Source organism: Anomaloglossus baeobatrachus, chromosome 8 (genome assembly GCF_048569485.1).
Source record: "Anomaloglossus baeobatrachus isolate aAnoBae1 chromosome 8, aAnoBae1.hap1, whole genome shotgun sequence".
NCBI lineage: Eukaryota > Metazoa > Chordata > Amphibia > Anura > Aromobatidae > Anomaloglossus > Anomaloglossus baeobatrachus.
Genome location: NC_134360.1, coordinates 207,562,494 through 207,585,245, shown reverse-complemented (window position 1 = coordinate 207,585,245; position 22,752 = coordinate 207,562,494). Strand labels below are relative to the sequence as shown.

General features: G+C 45.2%; 1 protein-coding gene across 1 annotated transcript in view; it reads right to left on the bottom strand.

Annotated features, from left to right (window-relative positions):
• Positions 1-250: 250 nt before the first annotated feature.
• Positions 251-22,752, bottom strand: part of TTC22 (tetratricopeptide repeat domain 22) — a 35,871-nt gene continuing 13,369 nt past the window's right edge. The window contains exons 2-7 of the mRNA XM_075320109.1: positions 16,995-17,050; positions 14,629-14,744; positions 9,095-9,213; positions 7,085-7,246; positions 5,522-5,674; positions 251-2,412 (exon numbers count right to left, since the gene is read on the bottom strand). Of these exons, the coding sequence (XP_075176224.1) occupies positions 1,876-2,412; positions 5,522-5,674; positions 7,085-7,246; positions 9,095-9,213; positions 14,629-14,744; positions 16,995-17,050 (1,143 nt within the window). The 3' untranslated portion in view covers positions 251-1,875. The remainder of the gene's footprint in view (positions 2,413-5,521; positions 5,675-7,084; positions 7,247-9,094; positions 9,214-14,628; positions 14,745-16,994; positions 17,051-22,752) is intronic.

Here is a 22,752-nt window from a genome sequence, read left to right as displayed (position 1 = left end):
TTTGTTCAGTGATTATAGTTGTATTGTTGTATTATTTGGTGACTGTTTTTATTGTGTAAATGTACCATACACACCGATCAGCCATAACCCACAATTGCCAAAGGAGATTTCACATTCACCATACAATAAGGGGGTGTGTGTGCCCCCAAATTTCAAAACTGAGTTTTCAGTCCTAGTCTGGACACATGGTGACGAATCGGTGCCTTATTATTAATGCCATTAAGATACATTGAAATTACATGGACAAACATTGGCTCATTTATTTTATTTTTTATGAAATCACATTCCGTTTTGCGGATTTACACAAAAATGCTTAAAACAACATAATAATGACCAAGGAAACTCAGTGATCATACGTAATATAAGAAGGCGTGTTCAGACAACGTCAACATGATCGGCCTGATTAACAAAACCAAAACTGTTAATACAATGGATATAATAAAAGACCACACTTGACGATTTGGTACGAGGAATCACTGGTTGTGACCTTTTATTAAATCACCAATCAAGCCAAACATGTTAAAAATTTGCTATATAGTCTGCAATGGCCAACTATGTATTGTGTATTAGGTATCTGCCAGGGGAAAAGGGAAGGATGAGGCATGTCGAATTCCAGCATGCCCAATCCTTTTCTACTTAAAGGAGATAAGCTGCCACCACAGTTGTCTGAGAGCAGCCTACTGCCTTTTCTTCATAGAAAACACATGGACACGCAGTGTAACTGAGCGTGTTTATGTATAGGAAGCCATTGTCATCTGTCTGACAGCTGCTAAGGTTGTATTTTGATCTCCTCTAGCTTCGTATAGTGCAGCAGTGCCTCCATGTGCCGCTATATGATGCTCCACATAGAGATGTATTCTTAAAATGTTTACTGATATCATCTCCTCACACAGTTTTTACGCAGGTACAATACACTAAAATGATCAATTGATCAGAATTTTTTTTTCATTAATCTTTTTGGGCAATGTGGACAATTTATGGTCTTGTCATTCCAAAACTAGCGATAATTGTCCAGTGTATACCACCTAAAACCTGAAAATTGTCATGTACTAGTAAATTAACAGTTAGGCTATGTGCACACACTGCAGATTTGGTGCAGAAATGTAATTATCTGCATGAAATCTGCATTTTCTGGCAGAAAAACGCATGCGTTTTTGGTGGGTTTTTTTACGTCAATGGCTGGAAAAGCTAAAAAAATGCCCCAACAATTGACACGCTGCAGATTTATTTTATGCAGCAAATATGCAAGGAAAAAAAAAGCAGCATGCACGCAGCACTTTAGAAATCTCAGACTTAGCTGGCTTCAGGATAGGCATGCAGATTTTGGTACAGATTTTGCAAAAAACAGCATCAAAATCTGCATCAAAAAAGCACTGTGTGCAAATAGCCTTAGAGCAGCAGACAGTTTATTCAGTTTCTTCTACTTACACAGATATTGCTAATTTTCTATTCCATTGTAATGGTCATTTTGGCAAAAGTGACATCAAGAAGCGCTGCCATGTTGGTTGTCACCTTAGATTCTTTAAGGGTTTCCATTGATAATACCATTATGAGTATCCCGAGACCACCGTCTTGGCTCATCCACATGACCATAAAGTGGGTATATTTTCTCATTCATATTGTGGCCGTAAGTCTAAGCCTATCCATGGCTTTTGTGACCCAAACTAATAGAATCTTTGGCACCTTAGATCACTAGACTTGAGATTGGGCCTGAATTTCCAGCCGTAAATACAGTTGTGTGACTTATCCCTTTAGACATTAACCCAGGCACGTTTTTGATGCTTGAGCTAAAAGTAGAGACTTTGCAAGAACCTACAAGCCCCATATAGATGTAATTGGAAAATGCTGAGTTTTTCCATACTGTGAATCTACTGATTAGATGGAAGATGAGCGGCTGCTCAGTTTTAGTCTGGGTTTCTTGCCGTTGACCATCATAGACTGAAACAAAAGCCTAACCAGGTCCATTTTACCATCGGCGATCATCACTTTAGACAGGCTGACGATCTCGGCGGTGTTATTCCTGCAGACGGCCTGCAGCTCTTGACTTACGCTCTCTTCTTCATACTTCTCTTGAGCTTCTTTGACCCAAGAGTCTACCTCTTGGATCAGCGTCTTGGCATCGATTTTATGTTGACCATAGAGGCTGAGTAATGCTTCCATTAAATGTCTGAAGGTCTCTGTGGCCGGGGAGCCTTTACTGTCCAGATTTATGGCTTTCTTGAAGCACTCGATTGCGTTCTGTTCCTCACCTTTAACTCTAAGGCATTTGCCCTTCAGTAACTGAAATTCGGGGAGCGTATCGCCCAGGTCGTACTCCATGGCTTTGGCAATGCAAACTAAAGCGTGATTTATGGAACCTTCATCCGTTAACATGAGCTCCTCCACCGCATCCACACCCATGTAATAACACACCTGGAATAAAGATAGACGGCAGCTGTGAGAACAATGGCTGGCACTATGAGGTATTAGGGTACAGTCATATGGGCCATTAGGGGTGTGGTAGGAACCACATCGTAAACCATACACGTAAAAGTTTTACAGAAGTTTTGCCTCATGTTATTTGTAAAAGAGAACATTATGGAATTGATGAACAATTGATTCTATGGACGCGGCGGTTCAGTATTTGCATGCTTTTTTGTTTAGGCAGGAAAATGGCATAAAGAAAAGGCTTAAAGGCTATGTATAACTTTGCATTTTTTATTGTTTTTTGCTTCTTAAATGGAAAAGTAGAAAACTAGAATTGTCTACTGTTTTTTACAGAGTATATGTAAATCCGCCATCTAGCTGGCGTGTCTGCAAAAGCGGCACAAATCTGTCAGATATCTGCTCTCCCTTTTCTTAGGGGTACTTTACACGCTGCGACATCGCTAGCCGATTGTAGCGATGCCGAGCGCGATAGTCCCCGCCCTCGTCGCAGATGCGATATCTTGTGATAGCTGTCGTAGCGAACATTATCGCTACGGCAGCTTCACACGCACTCACCTGCCCTGCGACGTCACTCTGCCTGGCGACCCGCCTCCTTCCTAAGGGTGCGGGTCGTGCGGCGTCACAGCGACGTCACACGGCAGGCGGCCAATAGAAGCGGAGGGGCGGAGATGAGCGGGACGTAAACATCCCGCCCACCTCCTTCCTTCCTCATTGCAGGCGGGAGGCAGGTAGGAGATGTTCCTCGCTCCTGCGGCTTTATACACAGCGATGTGTGCTGCCGCAGGAACGAGGAACATCATCGTACCTGTCGCTGCAGCTTAATTATGGAAATGACCGACACTACACAGATCACCGGCTTACGACGCTTTTGCGATCGTTTATCGGTGCTTGTAGGCTTTACACGTTGCGACGTCGTTACCAGCGCCGGATGTGCGTCACTTTCGATTTGACCCCCGACGATATCGCAGTAGCGATGTTGCAACGTGCAAAGTACCCCTTAGTATTAGGCCCCCTTCACACAACCGTGTTTCTGGTACGTATGACATCCGTTTTCACACGTGCCGTAGACACGGACACACATAGATCAATTAAAATCAGTGGGTATGTGCACACGTCCGTGTTTTGACATGGGCCATGTGTCCGTGGGCTCCACACGGCGACATGTCCGTTTTCTGCCAGCAGCATGGGTGTCACACGGCCCGTCACAGTAATGTCACACGGATCACATCAGTGTGCAAGTAATGGAGAAAACACAGGTCGCATAAAAATAATGACTTTTTATACTTGCCTGTCTCCGGCGCTGCTGTTGCTTCCAGGCTTAATGCATATTCACTGCACTCACTGCGGACCCGTAAGTAACAGCAGCACCGGGGACAGGTAAGTATTCCAGCTCATGCTGTCCATATGCTATCCGAATGTCACACAGGTAGCACAGGGACAGCACACACACCTTCACCGCGGACATGTGAAGGAGGCCTTAGGCTGCATTTACACATCGTGTGCCGTCTCCATTTTATTGACCAGCACACGGACCCATAGTTTCATTGGCCCATAAACACATCATTATAATCCCCTTCACAATCCCCCAAGCCCCCCAGTGATTTTCCGTTTTTCATTTTTTCCTCCCCTTCTTGCAAGGGACATAACGTTTTTATTTTTCCTTCAATATAGCCATATCTTGTTTTTTGCGGGATTGTAATTTGAATGAAACCATTGATTGTGCCCTATATTGTACAGGGAAAATGGAAAAAAATTACATGTGCGGTGAAATTGCAAAAAAAAAGTGCAATTTAATTCCACAATTGTTTTTTGTGTGTTTTTATTTACCAGGTTAACTGTATGTTAAAACTGACCTGGTTCGATGATTCCCCAGGTCAGTATGAGTTCATAGATACCAAACGTGTATAGTTTTTGTTTTATTTAAAGGGAACCTGTCACCAGATTTGGTGACTATAAACTGCGGCCACCACCACTGGGCTCTTATATACAGCATTCTAACATACTGTATATAAGAGCCCAGGCCGCTGTGTAGAACCTAAAAATCACTTTATAATACTCACCTAAACGGTCAGTGCGGTGCAGACTGGTCAGATGGATGTCTCCGTTCTCCGGAGCCGGCGCCTCCTCTTTCAGCCATCTTTGTCCTACTTCTTCTGAAGCCGGGGTGCATGACGCGTACTACGTCTTCCACCATAGCCAGCATTGAGGTCCTGCGCAGGCGCACTACAATACATTGTTCTGCCCTGCTCAGGACAAATCAAAGTGCGCCTGCGCAGGACCTCAGTGCCGTTAGTGTGGATGACGTAGGACGTGTCATGTACTCAGGCTTCAGAAGAATGATTTTCTATCAGCAGGTTCCTGCCCCCCCATAAAATTGTAGGCTTTTCAGTCTGGCTAAAGGCATATAAGTAGGGACGCAGCAAAGAAATACGTCTTGACGCTGGCTACTGGGCTCACCTAAAACTGGCCTTTTTTATGCCCTAAAGGCCCAGTCACACACAAGGACTAACCAGCGATCCCGACAACGATACGTCCTGATAAGGATCGCCGGTAAGTCGCTGGGAAGTCGCTGGTGAGATGTCACACAGTCAGGTCTTTACAACAACACAGTAACGATACAGGTCGCAGTAACGATCTCGGCGGTCATTGGGACCCTGTCACACAGCGTCAAACATAGCGATGCGTCCTGCCCAGCAGGACATCGTCTTTGAAGAAAATGGTCCGGACCATTCTGCAACGACCGGCGACCTCACAGCAGGGGCCTGATCACTGGTAGATGTCACACATAACGAGATCGCTAACGGGATCGCTACTGCGTCACCAAAACCGTGACTCAGCAACAATCTTGTTAGTGATCTCGTGGTGTGTGATGGGGCCTTTAGTGTCTCGATTTTTTAATTTATTTCCTTAGTAGTAATGCATGTCCAAATTCCTATATTCAATGTTTGTATGCCTTAGCGTCTCAGAGTGCAGCTGTATATTTGTTAGAGTATATATCATGTTCAGTTTGCACCTGTTCACATTTGTCTGCTCGGAAGTACCGTCCGTTTTCTCATTTTAATAAATGCATCAATCACAGTTTAGCTGTACTCACTTGCCCCATTTCCAGATATGTTTTCAGACAGGGGTACACGTCTATAATGCTGTCCATGTCAGATTTGGCATTGGTAAGATGGGTTCTGTCTGGCACTCCTCCTAACCCTAACTTGGCCCGTTCCAAGTCTCGCACATACATCCATAAAAAAATCTAAAGAAAAGCAAATGTAAAAATGATGTTAATTAACCAGAAATGCCGACTTTTGTCATTTACAATTAAAAATAAGACATTGCCACAAACACACAGGAACAGATTCATCATTTGGGGGGGGGATTTTGTCACTTTTTCTTTTACAGGTGCATTCGTTGACCATTTTTGCACCAGATTCTTCAAAACAACACATGGTTCTTGAATATTCTACAAACTCAAACATGCTTCTCCTTAATTTTTATTTCAATATTTTAGCACAAAAAAAGTTGTACTGCTAAAGTGTTACAAAATTTGCATTAAAAAAATTCAGATGTATATAAAATGACTCCAGGAGGACTGTTATACGTTTGAGCAAAAATGTGGCGACTGTTTAAAAAGTTGTAATATATTGAAGCAGCCAAAAACATCCGGAAACAAAAAAAAATCCATAAGCAAGCCCATATAAAATAGACTTTTAAAAAAATACTCAAATTGAAAGAAGAACAAGGTACAAATGAAAAACAGGCAAAAAAACCACCAAAAACTAGTCAAAAAAAGGTGCAACTGCAATAATTAATCAGACTTATGGTATCTATATAACTCAATATACATAGATAGTTGTACACAGTTTTTCCACAAACTTCACCGACTGTCATGGTGGCATTGGACTCTGTTCAGATTGTAGATTCTGACACTCTGCCCGATAGTTTCTCTGGTGTCTCGGATCAACACAGGCAGACTCAGGCGCTGACCTGCTGTGTGCCGATTCATAGGCAGGCTAGCAAGACATAATCTCTGCTGATCTGCTTGCTCCTTTAATCACATGTTTTGGGGGAGGTCTATCACACCTCCTCTCCTCCTATTTATGCTGGAGGAATCCTTCTACCCATGCCAGCTATAGTTTATTCTATGTCGGTCTGTGAGGTGTGGTGTCCCAGAATTACTGGTGAAAGTTGTGCTTATTGCTTGTTCCTGTTGTGGAGTTTACCCCTGTTGTTTTGAACTTCCTTCCAGCTCTTGTTTTCCTCCTGAATGTCTTAATGTCTTATCCTATGTGCGTGCTGTGTGACACAGTTTTGTTTTTTCCCTTGTGTGTCTTTATGTGTGGGTTTCTAAACATTCCTGTCCCGTACCTCTCCGGGGGGAGGGGGAATCCGATTAGGACTGGTCAGGAGCAGGGCCAGGAAGAGACTCAGGCCTCTCAACCATTAGGAGTATCCCTGAGGTTAGGGATATCCTAGGGTCCTCAAGCTTGAGGGACACCTTAGGTGCCCCAGTTTCCCGCTATCCCAAAATTATTGACAGATAGTAAATCTAAAATGAATTAAAAAAACAGCAATAAAATTAATTAGATTGATTAATTACAAGTCTGGAATTTTTCGGAGTGTGGGGCATGCAGATGGATTGGATATATTTTCCAGTAGGTATTACCTGGGATCGTGTGCAGTACGCCTGCCAGTTCAGTTTGGGGTCTTGTAGAGCATCAAGTGCCATGTTACAGATTCCCGTAGCCATCTCCTGCTTTCCTAAGAAGTGAAATATTTTGGCAAGATGGTTCAGGATCAGAGGGTCGCCTTTTCCTATTTCTATGGCCTGTTTGTATTTAAAAAAACAAACAAAAAAACACAAGTTAGCAGATCAAGAGAAGTCTACCTAGTCAGCTATCATTGGTAGGTAAGTTGTGCCGATTATCTGGTGTCTATAGGTGCAGAACGAGCAGATATCGTCCAAATGTCGTATTCTACTGCAGATGTGAACAGTGTTGCTCCAATGCGAAATGAATATCTGGACCCCTTATACCATGTGTTATGTGAAAAAATTATTTAGGAAATATTTGCATGAATGATTATATTTTCATTGGACATACTCCAATTTAAGAAGTTTATGCATTAGGTCAGGGGTCGGGAACCTTTTTGGCTGAGAGAGCCATGAACACCACATATTTTAAAATGTAATTCCGTGAGAGCCATATTCACCAGGGGGAGCGGTGGTGGTGGAGCGGCTCAGAAGGTCCCAGGAATCAGGGTAGACAATGCTACGGGCACAGGGGACTGGGTGTCGCGGCTCAAGAGGGTCAGTGTGCGGAGGGTCAACAATACTGCTGCGGGCTCGTGGGATGTCACGGCGGCAGGCGCCATTGATCTACCAGGGGGCTGCTTTGAATCAATGATCGATGTATTGAACTTCAACAAAATGGCCGTGGAGTTCTATCTGCGCACGCGCCGCCACTGCAACCATTTTCTTGAAGTCGATATCGTCAACCGCGGGAGATTCAAAGCAGCCCACAGTCTGACGGCTACTGCGGACTCTCCGCCGCACCACCCCACAGTCTCTGTGCCAATCATACCGCCCCGATAAGCCATATGCGGTTTGTAAGATGCACCCCCATTTTCCCCCCAGTTTTGGGGGAAACAGTGTGTCTTACAAACCGGAAAATACGGTATTTTTTTTATTAAAGATTTGTTTGAGTGCCAGATGCAACCATCAAAAGAGCCACATCTGGCTCGCGAGCCATAGGTTCCCGACCCCTGCATTAGGCATTACTTAGGGGGGCTTTACACGTTGCGACATCGCTGCCGAAATATCGTCGGGGTCACGTCGTTAGTGACGCACATCCGGCGCCAGTAGCAACATCGCAACATGTAAATCATAGGTGCGATGATAAACAATCGCAAAAGCGTCAAATCGGTGATCTGTGTAGCGTCGTTCATTTCCATAATGTCGGGTCGACCGCAGGTACGATGTTGTTTGTCGTTCCTGCAGCTCCACACATCGCTGTGTGTGACATCGCAGGAGCGACAAACATCTCCTTACCTGCGTCCACCGGCAATGCGGAAGGGAGAAGGTGGGCGGGATGTTATGTCCCGCTCATCTCCACTTCTATTGGCCGGCTGATTAGTGACGTTGCGGTGACGTCACTGTGACGCCGATCGCACCTCCCCCTTGAAGGAGGGATTGTTCAGCGGTCACAGCGACGTCGCCGAGCAGGTATGTGCGTGTGAAGCTGCCGTAGCGATAATGTTCGCTACGGCAGCAATCACCACATATCGCATGTGCGACAGGGGCGGGTGCTATCATGCTCGGCATCGCTAGCAATTGCTAGCGATGTCACAGCGTGTAAAGCCCGTCTTAGTTTCACTAGCGGAGGCACTGTAGGGAAATTGCACACTTTCTGCTAGGTTTCCCCACAGATTGCAGATGATTTACAGCATTTTGCAATTTGCTTAGTGTTAAGAGGCCCTTTTTTCCCAAAAATAGGTTTTTCCAAAAGCATACATGCAAAATATATTGGCTACTATGTGTTCCCAATATCAACTTCGAAATCGTAAGTTTCTCCTCGGCTTTCCATAGAGCGTAGACTGCTTATGAATTGCATAGAACCCATACAGTACAAAGAGTAATAGTATAAACATCCACAAAATGAGATCTTGTTGGACAAACCTTGCTAAAGCAATCCAAGGGGTCTGTTCCTGAAAATCCGTAGTCATGAATTCCCATTGGTGTGGTGGAAAACGAATGTTGCTTCTCCAGCATCATCCCAATGTAGCACCAGGACAAAGCTAAAAAAAATAGGTAATGTCATATGTGAGACTATAGGACACAACACAACTTCCTTGTACTTATTATATAGAACTAATCACATTTCGCAGTGAAACATTAACAAGAAAGACTTAAAAAGGGTCTTTTACTTTGCACAATTACTTGTTAGATGGGCTCCTTGACAATAAGGTTATCACAAAGTGTCCCCAAATGGGACTCCCAACAATCAGGTGTAATCAGTGGTAAAAAGTATAGTATGTATTCAATGTCCCAACAGCGCCACCACAGGGAAAATGAGGAATTACACAGTGCGCATTGAAAGCAATAGGTTGTCTATGCAACACAGGACAGGACAGGTCCTCCAGGGAGAGAGACGCTCTTTGCAGTTGCTTTCTACTCTGGCTAATTGAAGAGGGTCCTGAACAGAGAATCCCCTCTATTAGCTCAGAATTCCCCAATTAAATGTATGAAAATAGGTTTTCTAAATCAAAGAACCCCTGGAACATCAGCTAAAACAGCTAAAGGATGCTCATCCGGGGTTAATAATGAATGGTTCTGCAGCTGATGCACCATGTATTGTGCATTATTGGCTATTTCTTGCTGCATGTTTTTATATTTTTAGTTGCACACCCTTTGGAATAAATAACTGCAATCAATCACTTCTTACACCTCTCAACTGGAATTTTGGGCTCTTCTTTTACAAACAGCTCCAGGTCTCTAACAGCAGCAATTTTAAGATATCTCCACAGTTGTACAATGGGATTTAGATCCGGACTCATTGTAAGGTACAATTTATTGATGAAGACTGCTTATCTGTATTAATTGTGCTGACCAAAACTGCAAATGTCAGGCGTAATATTAGGACATGCGATCATAAGCTGTGTTAGATCACAATGGACTTTGGCTAACACATCCACACACAGCCTGTGTATAAATATGAGTAATTTTCTCAATAAATTTATGGTACTTCATTATTGATTCTGCGTCGATCGCATACTGGCTGCAGTCTTACCATCCAATTTGACTACCATCCAAAATATCTAATGGTCTGATTTAGACCAACCTCACACTATCACTTCAGAACTTTCCAGAGCTTTGTTCCCATCCATTTCTGGGGGCATCTTGAAGTATGTTTGAGATCATTGTCCTGCAGAAAGACCCGTGACCTAGGAGGCAAACCCATCTTTCTGACACTGGACACTACATTGTGACCTAAAATCCTTTGGCAATCTTCAGATTTCATGATGCTTTGCACACAGTCAGGACATCTAGTGCCAGAGGCAGCAAAACAACCCCAAACCATCTTTGAGCCTCCAACATGTGTGACTGTAGGTACTGTATTCTTTTCTTTGTAGGCCTTATTGTTTTCAGTAAAAAGTAGAATGATGTGCTTTACCAAAAAGCTCCATCTTGGTCTCATTTGTCCACAAGACAAATTCCGAGAAGGATTTTGGCTTACGTACATTTTGGCTAGCTGCTTATTGTCTGTTTCAGCAGTGTGGTCCTCTTGGGTCTCCACCATAGCGTTTCATTTTATTCAAATGTCAACAGATAGTTCACACTGACATTGATGCACCCTAAGCCTACAGGACAGCTTAAATTTCTTTAGAAGTTGATTGGAGCTGCCTATCCACCATCCGGACTATCCTGTGTTGCAACCTTTCATCAGTTTTTCTTTGCTATTCATATCCAGGGAGATTAGCTACAGTGCCATCATGGACAAATGAACATCAAGACTTCCGGAGATGGACTTGTAATCTTGAGATTGTTGCTATTTTTCAACAATTTTGGTTCTCCAGTCCTCAGACAGTTCTCTTCTCCTCTTTCTGTTCTCCGTGCTTAGTATGGCACACACAGAAGCACAATACAAAAATTGAGTCAACTTCTCCCCTTTTTATCTGATTTCAGGTGTGATTTTTATATTGCCCACTCATGTTAGTTGCCACAGGTGAATTTGAATGTGCATCACATGCTGGAAACAGATTTGGAAAGGTGGCAACAATTTTGTCCAACCCAGTTTTGGGGTTTTGTGTGAACTTTTGTTCAATTTGTATTTCTTCCTCTGTGTTTTTTTTTTTTTGTGTCGTTCCAATATACAGAATGGAAATAGACATGTATATGATAAATCATGTAATTGCAATTCTTTTCTGGGAGAAATACTTCATTTTCTATATATATATTAGTAAGTTTGAAAATTCTATAGCTTTCTTCCTTTCTTAGAAAATACTTGAGTGTTTTCTTTAAGCATGGGAAAGTTATAAGCGGTCTAACAGCCTATGCTATCAGTGTGTGTGTGTGTGTGTGTGTGTGTGTGTGTGTGTGTGTGTGTGTGTGTGTGTGTGTGTGTGTGTGTGTTGGTGTGGCCTTAATTCTCATAATTGGCCTGAACCAGTGATCTGTAACCGGACATAGATCCTACTTTGCTAAGTAAACATTGTTTATTCTTTCTTTTTAGAAAGAATGAACAATGTTTAGTTAGCAAAGTAGGATCTATGTCCGGTTACAGATCACTGGTTCAGGCAAATTTTTAGACAGCAGTGTAGATTTCATCTGACGTTGTCTCTCCAAACATACTTATTCCTTATGCATCTTCTATGGAGTTAGGCAATGCATAATGGGAAAATCAATGGAAAATAACTCTTCTCTATTGTCACTTTTAAGATACTAAACTGTAAGTCAATGTTTAACCCTTTAAAATGCCTTAAAACATAACTTGATTACTTACACTCATTTCTCCTGTAGGGCGCTGCTTTTTCCACCTGCTCGCTCTCTCTTGTTCAGCACCTCTATAGACCAGCTCAGGTGGCAGACAGCTGCCAAAGTATTCAGGTAGTTCTACTACTATGTCCACTGCTTCATTTTCCACACTGTGCCTTCTGAAATACCCAGCTCTCCTACATCGCTGGTCTCTTTTACAATGCCACAGTGCGCCTCCTGATATACCCAGCTCTACTATATTGTTACAGGGCACTGCTGACATACTCAGCTCTGCGACATCACTGGACTCTACTATTTTGCTACTGTGTGCTACTGACATACTCAGCTCTGCTACATCACTGGGTTGTACTATATTGCTACTATGCGCTCCTCACATACTCAGCTCTGCTACATCACTGGGTTCTACTATATTGCTACTATGCATGACATACTTAACTTTACTACATCACTGTACTCTACTATGGCTACAGTGCGCTACTGACATACTCAGCTCTGCTACATTACTGGATTCTGCTATATTGCTACAGTGCCCCCTTGACATACTCAGCTCTGCTACATCATTAGATTCTACTATATTGCTACTATGCACTCCTGACATACTCAGCTCTGCGACATCGCTGGACTCTACTATATTGCTATAGTGCGCTCCTGACATACTCAGCTCTGTTACATCTCTGGGATCTACTATATTGCTACAATGCACTTCCTGACATACTCAGTTCTGCTATATCACTGGACTCTACTATATTGTTACAGTGCGCCTCCTGAAATACTCGGCTCTGCTACATCACTGGACTCTACTATATTGTTACAGTGTGGCTCCTGACATACCGAACTTTGCTGGACTCAGCTTCATTGCTACTGTGGGTCTCCTGACTTATTCAGCTCAGTTACATCACTTCAGTAAGTCTCCCGATCTACTCAGCTCTGCCACTCAGCTCTGCCACACTGCTGAGCCATCTCTGTGCCTTTTACTAGACTCTGCTTCACTGGTCTTTCTAACACTGAGTCTTCGGCCTCTACAGCCTCTATTCCAACAGCTGCCACTCAGCCTCTACAGCTTCCTTTGCTCCATTCACATCACTGAATTAAAGGGAATCTGTCAGCAGGTTTTTCCTATGTAAGCTGAAGGCTGCATGCTGCAAGGCTTAACACAGAATTCAGGAATGCCTGTCTTGTCAAAGTCCGATCTGTTGTTTTTATTTGTTATGTTTGTTTAAGCAGTAGGATTTATCACTGCTCAGACTACAATGTCAAGTGCAGGGCAGTCCGGCACGCCCTCTGCTCTGATTGACATCTCACTGTCCAATGTACAATCTCTATAGAGAGTCTGGTCTGGGCAGGGACAGCTCTCTCAGCTCTGCTACATGGTAAACCTAAAAATTCTGATTGTGTCAGAACAGCTGCACCCAGTAATCTAAGTGATATATCGTTGGAGTTAGGATCCCTTTGCCTACATTATGCTGCTCTAAGATGAGGTAGCAAAAACCTGCTAACAGATTCCCTTTAAGGTCTCCAGGCCATGGGGCATTCCATTTGCTCATCTGGACAGATGGCTGGGAGAACAGACCTCACCAGGTGACCCAACATTTTTTTTGCATTTGACTACAATGGCTTAAATAATTATTCCTACACTTTTAAGTTATCCCATATTGATAGAATTGAGGGTAACTATTGATCAATGGAGTCTGATAGCTGGGACCGCTAACAATCCCAAAAACAGAGCTCTACAGAGCCCCATCTGAAAGGAGCAGAAGTTGTTCATTTGCACCACAGCTCCATTCATTGCTTCTGACACTACCATAGATAGCTGAGTGCAGCGTTTGGCTATCGCCTTTAAATGGCACCCAATATACTTAGGAAGTCAATGTAAGAAAAATGTATATATCAACAAGTTTCCCTTCTAGTATAATCCATTTATATAGAGTCTGAAAACAAGAACCTGAGCGTCATGTAGTCTTAGGGGTACTTTGCACGTTGCGACATCGCTACTGCGATATCGTCGGGGTCAAATCGAAAGTGACGCACATCCGGCGCTGGTAACGACGTCGCAACGTGTAAAGCCTAGATGCACCGATAAACTATCGCAAAAGCGTTGAAAATAGGTGATCTGTGTAGCGTCGTTCATTTTCATAATGTCGCACCAATAGGAGATACAATGTTGTTCCTCGTTCCTGCGGCAGCACACATCGCTGTGTATGAAGCCGCAGGAGCGAGGAACATCTCCTTACCTGCCTCCACCGGCTATGCGGAAGGAAGGAGGTGGGCGGGATGTTTACGTCCCGCTCATCTCTGCCCCTCCGCTTCTATTGAACGCCTGCCCTGTGACGCCACACGACCCGCCCCTTAAGAAGGAGGCGGGTCGCCGGCCAGAGCGACGTCGCAGGGCAGGTAAGTGTGTGTGAAGCTGCCGTAGCGATAATGTTCGCTACGGCAGCTATCACAAGATATCGCATGTGCGAAAGGGGGCGGGTACGTATCGCGCTCGGCATCGCTAGCCGATGCTAGCGATGTCGCAACGTGTAAAGTACCCCTTAGTATTGAAACCGAAAAGTCAAATAACTTAGTGTAACAAAGGATTTGTAAATTGAGCCTGTAATAAGGTGATAATAAACTTGGTGCCCATTATAATACACCGTATACACTACCTATTATAATACACAGGATATTATAACACACAGTGTACACTACCTATTATAACATACAGAATACATTACCTTTGTAATTATTATTAGACGACTTTGCAGCTTCCCGCAGGAGCATCAGCGTCTTGTTATAAAACTGGAGTCGTTTTTTTTCACCATTTTCCTTTTTTATGAATATTTCATCTAATCTGTAATTAATAGAGAGAATAAAAAAATATTATTCCTGGCTATTAAAGGGAATCTGTCAGTAGGATCAATCCTCCTTGGCTGTCGATACGGGCATGCAGGTCCTAGAAAGTTGAATAAAATGACACCTTCATATCTGCAATGTGATGTCTGATTCCTGAGAAATCCACATTATTCTTAATATGTAAATGAGCTGTTAAGACTTTTAGGCCGGACATAGATCCTCCAGAAAATTTACCTCCTTAACTTATTTTATATGAAAAGAGGCTGTCATGGTTCTGATTTACGGTGCTCTGCTCTCCTGCTGATGGTCTGTTGTTGTATTATGCTCCGGTGGACGAGTTGTTTCCTGGCCTCAGGTCCTGAGTTGGTGCTGGGGAGGGGTATCTTCACAGGAACCTTGTTCCGGGTGATTGCTCTGCTTCATTAGGGAGCAACCTCACCCGGAATGCTACCAATTGTAGTTCCTGTTCTGCAGCTAGTGTTTCAAGCTCCTGTAAGTGTAATGTTCTGATCTTGTTTTCTGACCCCCGGACCTTAGTTACCCTTCTCCACTCGTGCCCCTGACTCTGATATTACCCCCTAGCTCCTGAACTCTGACTCATACCCTGACCTTGGCTCTGATTTCTCCCTGTTTTCCATACATGACTTCTTGGCTCCTGACCTCCGGCTCATACCTTGACCTCGGCTCCGCTTTCTCCCTATGTTCTATACGTGACCTCTTGGCTCCTAACCTCCGGCTCGTATCCTCACCTCGGCTCCGCTTTCTCACTGTGTTCCATACGTGACCTCCTGGCTCCTGACCTCCGGCTTGTACACTGACCTTGGCTCCACTTTCTGTTTGTGTTCTATACATGACCTCCTGATTCCTTACCCACGGCTTGTTTATCAACTCCTCTACTTGTTGTATCTAGTGACACCTAGTGATTGAGCATCACAGAGGCGTTACCAGTGTGAGACAAGTGGACCCAGAGAGCTGGCCGTCAGTCGTTATGTGTCTCACACTGGTAACAACTTCTTTCATATAAAATAAGCTCCAGAGGCAGATTCTCTGGAAGATCTGCCCGGCCTAAAGATCTTAACAGTTCATTTACATATAAGAAAAATGTGTATTTCTCTGGAATATGACATTGCATTGCAGATATCAAGGTATCATTTTAGTCAACTCTCAATAATAATAATTATTATTATTATTATTATTATTATTATTTATTTTTATAGCGCCATTTATTCCATGGCACTTTACAGTGAAAGAGGGTATACGTACAACAATCATTAACAGTACAAAACAGACTGGTATAGGAGGAGAGAGGACCCTGCCCGCGAGGGCTCACAGTCTACAGGGAATGGGTGATGGTACAATAGGTAAGGACCTAGATTCTCGTGTAGACAGTTTAGGAGGGTTTCCCCTACTGACAGATTCCCTAGGACTGTTTGGAACCATTGTGTCAGCACAAGGTGCCATTTTCTATGAGTGTAAGAACTTAGTAAAATTGCTGTACTCAGCCCTATAAGCTGAATGGACCATCAGCTGAACTTTCAATAAGGCTATATGCAGACAAGGTTTTCAAAGGACTTTTTTTTTAAGCGGATTTGCTCCAAGAATTCCATAAAAATTGCTTAAAAAAAACTTTAAAAATCATTTCTATTCATTTCAATGTTAATACTCTTTGCAATTCATAAAAGGGGGTCTTTTTGTAAATTTTTTCCCATTTCAGGTTCTAGAAAACGCAAAGTGCATGTCACGTCTTTGGAGTGAATTTTTATGGAATTCGCTCCAAACTAGCCAGTAACCAAGGCTGCGTAAAATATTACAGGAAAAAAAACTTCTAAAAAGTTTCAAAAACTTTTCAAGGAAAAGTAAAACTCCTTCAAAATCTCGTGAACCGCTTTAGACTTTTTATTTTTGAACGCCTCAAACCATCATAACGATTTCTTGTAAAGTCGCCCATTATAGCTGCAGAAAAAAATTGTAGAGCTGCGTGAAAAAAAATGACTCAATGACATATGGTGGGTATCGTGCGCTGGTATTGGTGATACTCATGGCGTTACTTTGGCAAATGTACCACCCAACATGCAGAAATGTCTCTTTGTGAACAGTAAGTAATTCCTCTCAATCCACCTCTTTTGGAGATCTATAAATTTGCCTAAATTACAAATAGTGGTTGTGATACCAAAGTTTCCCAATTTTAAGTTCCAAAAATAGGCGAACTTTGCTAGGTTCAACATGTGGTGAATATAAAAGCCCATACCTCATACAGAGAGACGCCATTGTGAAAAACCAACTTCTCTTCTCTTCTACGGAGACCTGCATAAGAAGACATCAAATATTAACACACACGTACAGTACATACACTCTATATTTCCCATCAACAGCTCCAGTAGTAACATAATAACTAAAAAAATGCAAAAAATAGTATTTTCATCTTTTTTCCCTCCAAATTCAAGTTGTAGCACAATCACGATTATACAGATGTGGGATTTCTACGCTGCTCCATGATCACCCAATATTTTTATTTTCATTTTTTAGATACCAAAACATTTTGTAGTGTTTTTATTATAATCATACAAATAAAAAAAAAAAATAATGTTCAAACATGTTAACCTCTTCATTCAAACTGCTCCTGAACTAGGGCCCAGTACCTTTTATCTAGATCAGTGGATCCCCCCCTTCCCTCCCCCCTTCAATCCCCCCTTCCCCTTCCACTTTTCTGCTCCCCTTCCCCCCCTTCCCTCTCTCCTTTTCTCTTCTCCCCTCCCCACCTTCCCTTTTCCCCTTCCCCGCTCACCCTTCCCTCTTTCACTCCCCTCTCCCCCTCCCCCTTTTCCCATTAACCCCCCCTCTTCCCCTTCCCCACTTTTTCCTTCCTCCCCTTTCCCCTTCCCCTCTTTTTCCTTCCTCCCCTTTCCCCTTCCCCTCTTTTCCCTTCCCCCCCCCTTCTCGCCTTCCCTCTTACCCCTCACCCTTCCCTCTTTCGTTCCCCTCTCCCTCCCACTTCCCTCCCTCCTTTGGATGGATGTATATATTTTTTTTTTCAGATGTTTTTGTGACGCCCCTGAACTAGTCAGGGTGTCACAGCGAACTGCACCCCTTTCCTTCTAGTGCAGGACTCAACCCCCCCATGGGTCTGGGATCCCAACCGTTGGTATTGCTCCATCAGCATCCAAATCCTAGCCGCACATCACACCACACCCTGTCAGGCACACCAGTGGGTGGTCTAGCTGGAAAAGGGCCACTCGCCTAGGGGTCAGGCAGACTGGTGGGAGGGACAAAGTCAGAACAGAAGTAGCTCTCAGAGAGTGAGGAGCTGAGGGAGTTGTAGCTCCCTGGGAGATGTTGGCTAGGTCGCAGACTGTGGTCTGGTACCGGAGGAGTCGGAGACCCGGTCGCAGGGTATTAGAGAAGAGTTGGAGGACGGTCGGCACGGAGTACCTAGTAAGTGAACCGGTACCGAGCATGGCGGGGTACTGTACCCTAGATCAGGGAGAAGCTTCACACAACCTGATAATTAACCTGTGGAGGATAGTCTCTTTATGAACTTTCCCCAAGATCTCAGAGATCGAAGGCATCAACATAACAAGGGGGATAGGGCTTTCCAGCTCATGCGGCCCACTGAAATCCCAAGTGTCAGCCATCGAGAGCACAGCGCCCCTACTTAACAGTAGGGAGCGGGACCCCGACAGCTTCAAGCCGAGGGGTCACTCAGAACATCTAAAATACAGTGCACGGAGGCAGGCTCCAGACCATCCGCAATACCAACGGGAGCGGACTCCCGATCGAGATCCCCTGAAGTGGCAGCAGCACCCAGAGATTTGGTTTACTTCTGTGTCAGAGTCTGCTTTGTGGTCGCATCACTACCAACACGGCCTGAGTGAGTACGCTGTCCTCCCCTGCTTCCAATCTGCACCACGCTCCCCTCTCCTCCACCATCCAGAGTCCTGGGGCCTCCCCTACCCGTGAAGGGAACATCATCTGGCTGCCCCACTCCATCTCCACTGGGTACTCCAATCGGCAGCGGCGGTACTCCCCTTTCCGCGAAACACGGGTGGCGTCACAAACTCTCACTCCCCTATAAATACCCCCCTTTGCATTTGAAGTTTCCGCAAGCCCCCAGGTCCGGGGACCCTCGAACCACAGGAACCCTGGATCCAAGCGGTTCCACTGCTGCAGGGGCGGCACATTTTTGTTAATACAACTCAACATAAAAAAATAGAGCTTTGACATCTATCACAAGATATTAATAAATCAGGACAGAATGTTGTCTATATATAACTTAAAGGGGTATTCCCACATTCAAGATCCTATCCCAATATATAGTAGGAATATTATTATTATTATTATTATTATTATTATTATTATTAATAGCAAATACTTCCAGTTGTAAACGTAGTATAGTTCTCCTGATTAGCTACAGTATGTCTCTTACCTCATGTGCAGTGCATTGCAGCTTATGCATCCATGGTTACGACCACTCATACAGTGACAATTAGTTGCTAGTGGTTGCAACCATGGATACCTAAGCTACTGCAATGCCCTGCAGATGAGGTAAGAGACAGTCTGCACTGGCAGACACAGACAGATAAGGGCACTTTGCAGCTCAAAATACACAATTCAACCTGGTTTGGAGGTACAAATGGGCCCCCAATCTCTTGGGTCCTTGTGCCCCCTGCCTCTTAGACCTCTGTGTGGCTGGACAGGCTGCACCAATGATATATCCGCCCCTGAGTTAGTCCTGGACAACCCCTAAAAGTGGAAATTCTGCTGAAATCTTAGAAAGCCCATACATATTAAATTAAAGTTGAACAAAATGACCAACATATTCCATAATGAATGACTTACTTTTGAATTCTGAATGTTTATTATAACACTGGTCAGACATGTTGAATTTTTTCGGCCAGTAATCAGCACTGGCTGCATGGTCGGCTGGAAAAATCCTATATTGATCAGTGCCATGTGTGATGTATTATCGGCTATGGACAAACATCTAATGTGTATGGTTCTCTTTAGTTATCTCAGAGAAATTAGTTCCTGGGTCATGTTTCCCGTCACCCCTACCCGTGTATTCCTAGTAACTGTTCTGTCACACACAATATAATCACTATGCTGATAATGATAAGATGATGATAATGATCAGCATCACATTGCCTGCCTTTTTTATTGCGAGTGATGCATCCGGTCCAGTGGACTCCTGCATAGATGCAGCCGGGCAGATACTTTCCTGCATAGATGCAGCCGTGTCGATGCTCTCCTGCATTGATGCAGCCGGGCTAATGCTCTCCTACATAGATGCAGCCGGGTTGATGCTCTCCTACATAGATGCAGCCGGGCCAATGCTCTTTTACATAGATGCAGCCGGGCTGATGCTCTCCTACATAGATGCAGCCGGGTTGATACTCTCCTACATTAATGCAGTCGGGCCGATGCTCCCCTACATAGATGCAGCCGGGCCGATGCTCTCCTACATAGATGCAGCCGGGCCGATGCTCTCTTACATAGATGCAGCCGGGCTGATGCTCTCCTACATAGATGCAGCCGAGCCGATGCTCTCCTACATAGATGCAGCCGGGCTGATGCTCTCCTACATAGATGCAGCCGAGCCGATGCTCTCCTACATAGATGCAGCCGGGCCGATGCTCTCTTACATAGCTGCAGCCGGGCCGATGCTCTCCTACATAGATGCAGCCGGGCCGATGCTCTCCTACATAGATGCAGCCGGGCCGATGCTCTCCTACATAGATGCAGCCGGGCTGATGCTCTCCTACATAGATGCAGCCGAGCCGATGCTCTCCTACATAGATGCAGCCGGGCCGATGCTCTCCTACATAGATGCAGCCGGGCCTATGCTTTCCTACATAGATGCAGCCGGGCCGATGCTCTCCTACATAGATGCAGCCGGGCTGATGCTCTCCTACATAGATGCAGCCGAGAAGATGCTCTCCTACATAGATGCAGCCGAGCCGATGCTTTCCTACATAGATGCAGCCGGGTTGATGCTCTCCTACATAGATGCAGCCGGGTTGATGCTCTCCTACATAGATGCAGCCGGGCCGATGCTTTCCTACATAGATGCAGCCGGGTTGATGCTCTCCTACATAGATGCAGCCGGGTTGATGCTCTCCTACATAGATGCAGCCGAGCCGATGCTTTCCTACATAGATGCAGCCGGGTTGATGCTCTCCTACATAGATGCAGCCGGGTTGATGCTCTCCTACATAGATGCAGCCGAGCCGATGCTTTCCTACATAGCTGCAGCCGGGCCGATGCTCTCCTACATAGATGCAGCCGGGCCGATGCTCTCCTACATAGATGCAGCCGGGCTGATGCTCTCCTACATAGATGCAGCTGGGCCGATGCTCTCTTACATAGATGCAGCCGGGCCGATGCTCTCCTACATAGATGCAGCCGGGCCGATGCTCTCTTACATAGATGCAGCCGGGCCGATGCTCTCCTACATAGATGCAGCTGGGCCAATGCTTTCCTACATAGATGCAGCCGGGCCGATGCTCTCCTACATATATGCAGCTGGGCCGATGCTCTCCTACATAGATGCAACCGGGTTGATGCTCTCTTACATAGATGCAGCCGGGTCAATGCTCTCCTACTACATAGATGCAGCCGAGCTGATGCTCTCCTACATAGATGCAGCCGAGCCGATGCTCTCCTACATAGATGAAGCCGGGTTGATGCTCTCCTACATAGATGCAGCCGGGTTGATGCTCTCCTACATAGATGCAGCCGGGCCGATGCTCTCCTACATAGATGCAGCCGGGCCGATGCTCTCCTACATAGATGCAGCCGGGCCGATGCTCTCCTACATAGATGCAGCCGGGCCGATGCTCTCCTACATAGATGCAGCCGGGCTGATGCTCTCTACATAGATGCAGCCGGGCTGATGCTCTCTACATAGATGCAGCCGGGCTGATGCTCTCTACATAGATGCAGCCGGGCTGATGCTCTCTACATAGATGCAGCCGGGCTGATGCTCTCTACATAGATGCAGCCGGGATGATGCTCTCTACATAGATGCAGCCGGGCCGATGCTCTCCTGCATTGATGCAGCCGGGCCGATGCTCTCCTACATAGATCTAGCTGGGCCGATGCTCTCCTACATAGATGCAGCCGGGCTGATGCTCTCCTACATAGATGCAGCTGGGCCGATCCTCTCCTGCATTGATGTAGCAGGCTGATGCTCTCCTACATAGATGCAGCCGGGTTGATGCTCTCCTACATAGATGCAGCCGGGCCGATGCTCTCCTACATAGATGCAGCCGGGCTGATGCTCTCTACATAGATGCAGCCGGGCCGATGCTCTCCTGCATTGATGCAGCCGGGCCGATGCTCTCCTGCATTGATGCAGCCGGGCCGATGCTCTCCTACATAGATCTAGCTGGGCCGATGCTCTCCTACATAGATGCAGCCGGGCTGATGCTCTCCTACATAAATGCAGCCGGGCCGATCCTCTCCTGCATTGATGTAGCAGGCCGATGCTCTCCTACATAGATGCAGCCGGGTTGATGCTCTCCTACATAGATGCAGCCGGGCCTATGCTTTCCTACATAGATGCAGCCGGGCCGATGCTCTCCTACATAGATGCAGCCGGGCTGATGCTCTCCTACATAGATGCAGCCGAGAAGATGCTCTCCTACATAGATGCAGCCGAGCCGATGCTTTCCTACATAGATGCAGCCGGGTTGATGCTCTCCTACATAGATGCAGCCGGGTTGATGCTCTCCTACATAGATGCAGCCGGGCCGATGCTTTCCTACATAGATGCAGCCGGGTTGATGCTCTCCTACATAGATGCAGCCGGGTTGATGCTCTCCTACATAGATGCAGCCGAGCCGATGCTTTCCTACATAGATGCAGCCGGGTTGATGCTCTCCTACATAGATGCAGCCGGGTTGATGCTCTCCTACATAGATGCAGCCGGGCCGATGCTCTCCTACATAGATGCAGCCGGGCTGATGCTCTCCTACATAGATGCAGCCAGCCCGATGCTCTCCTACATA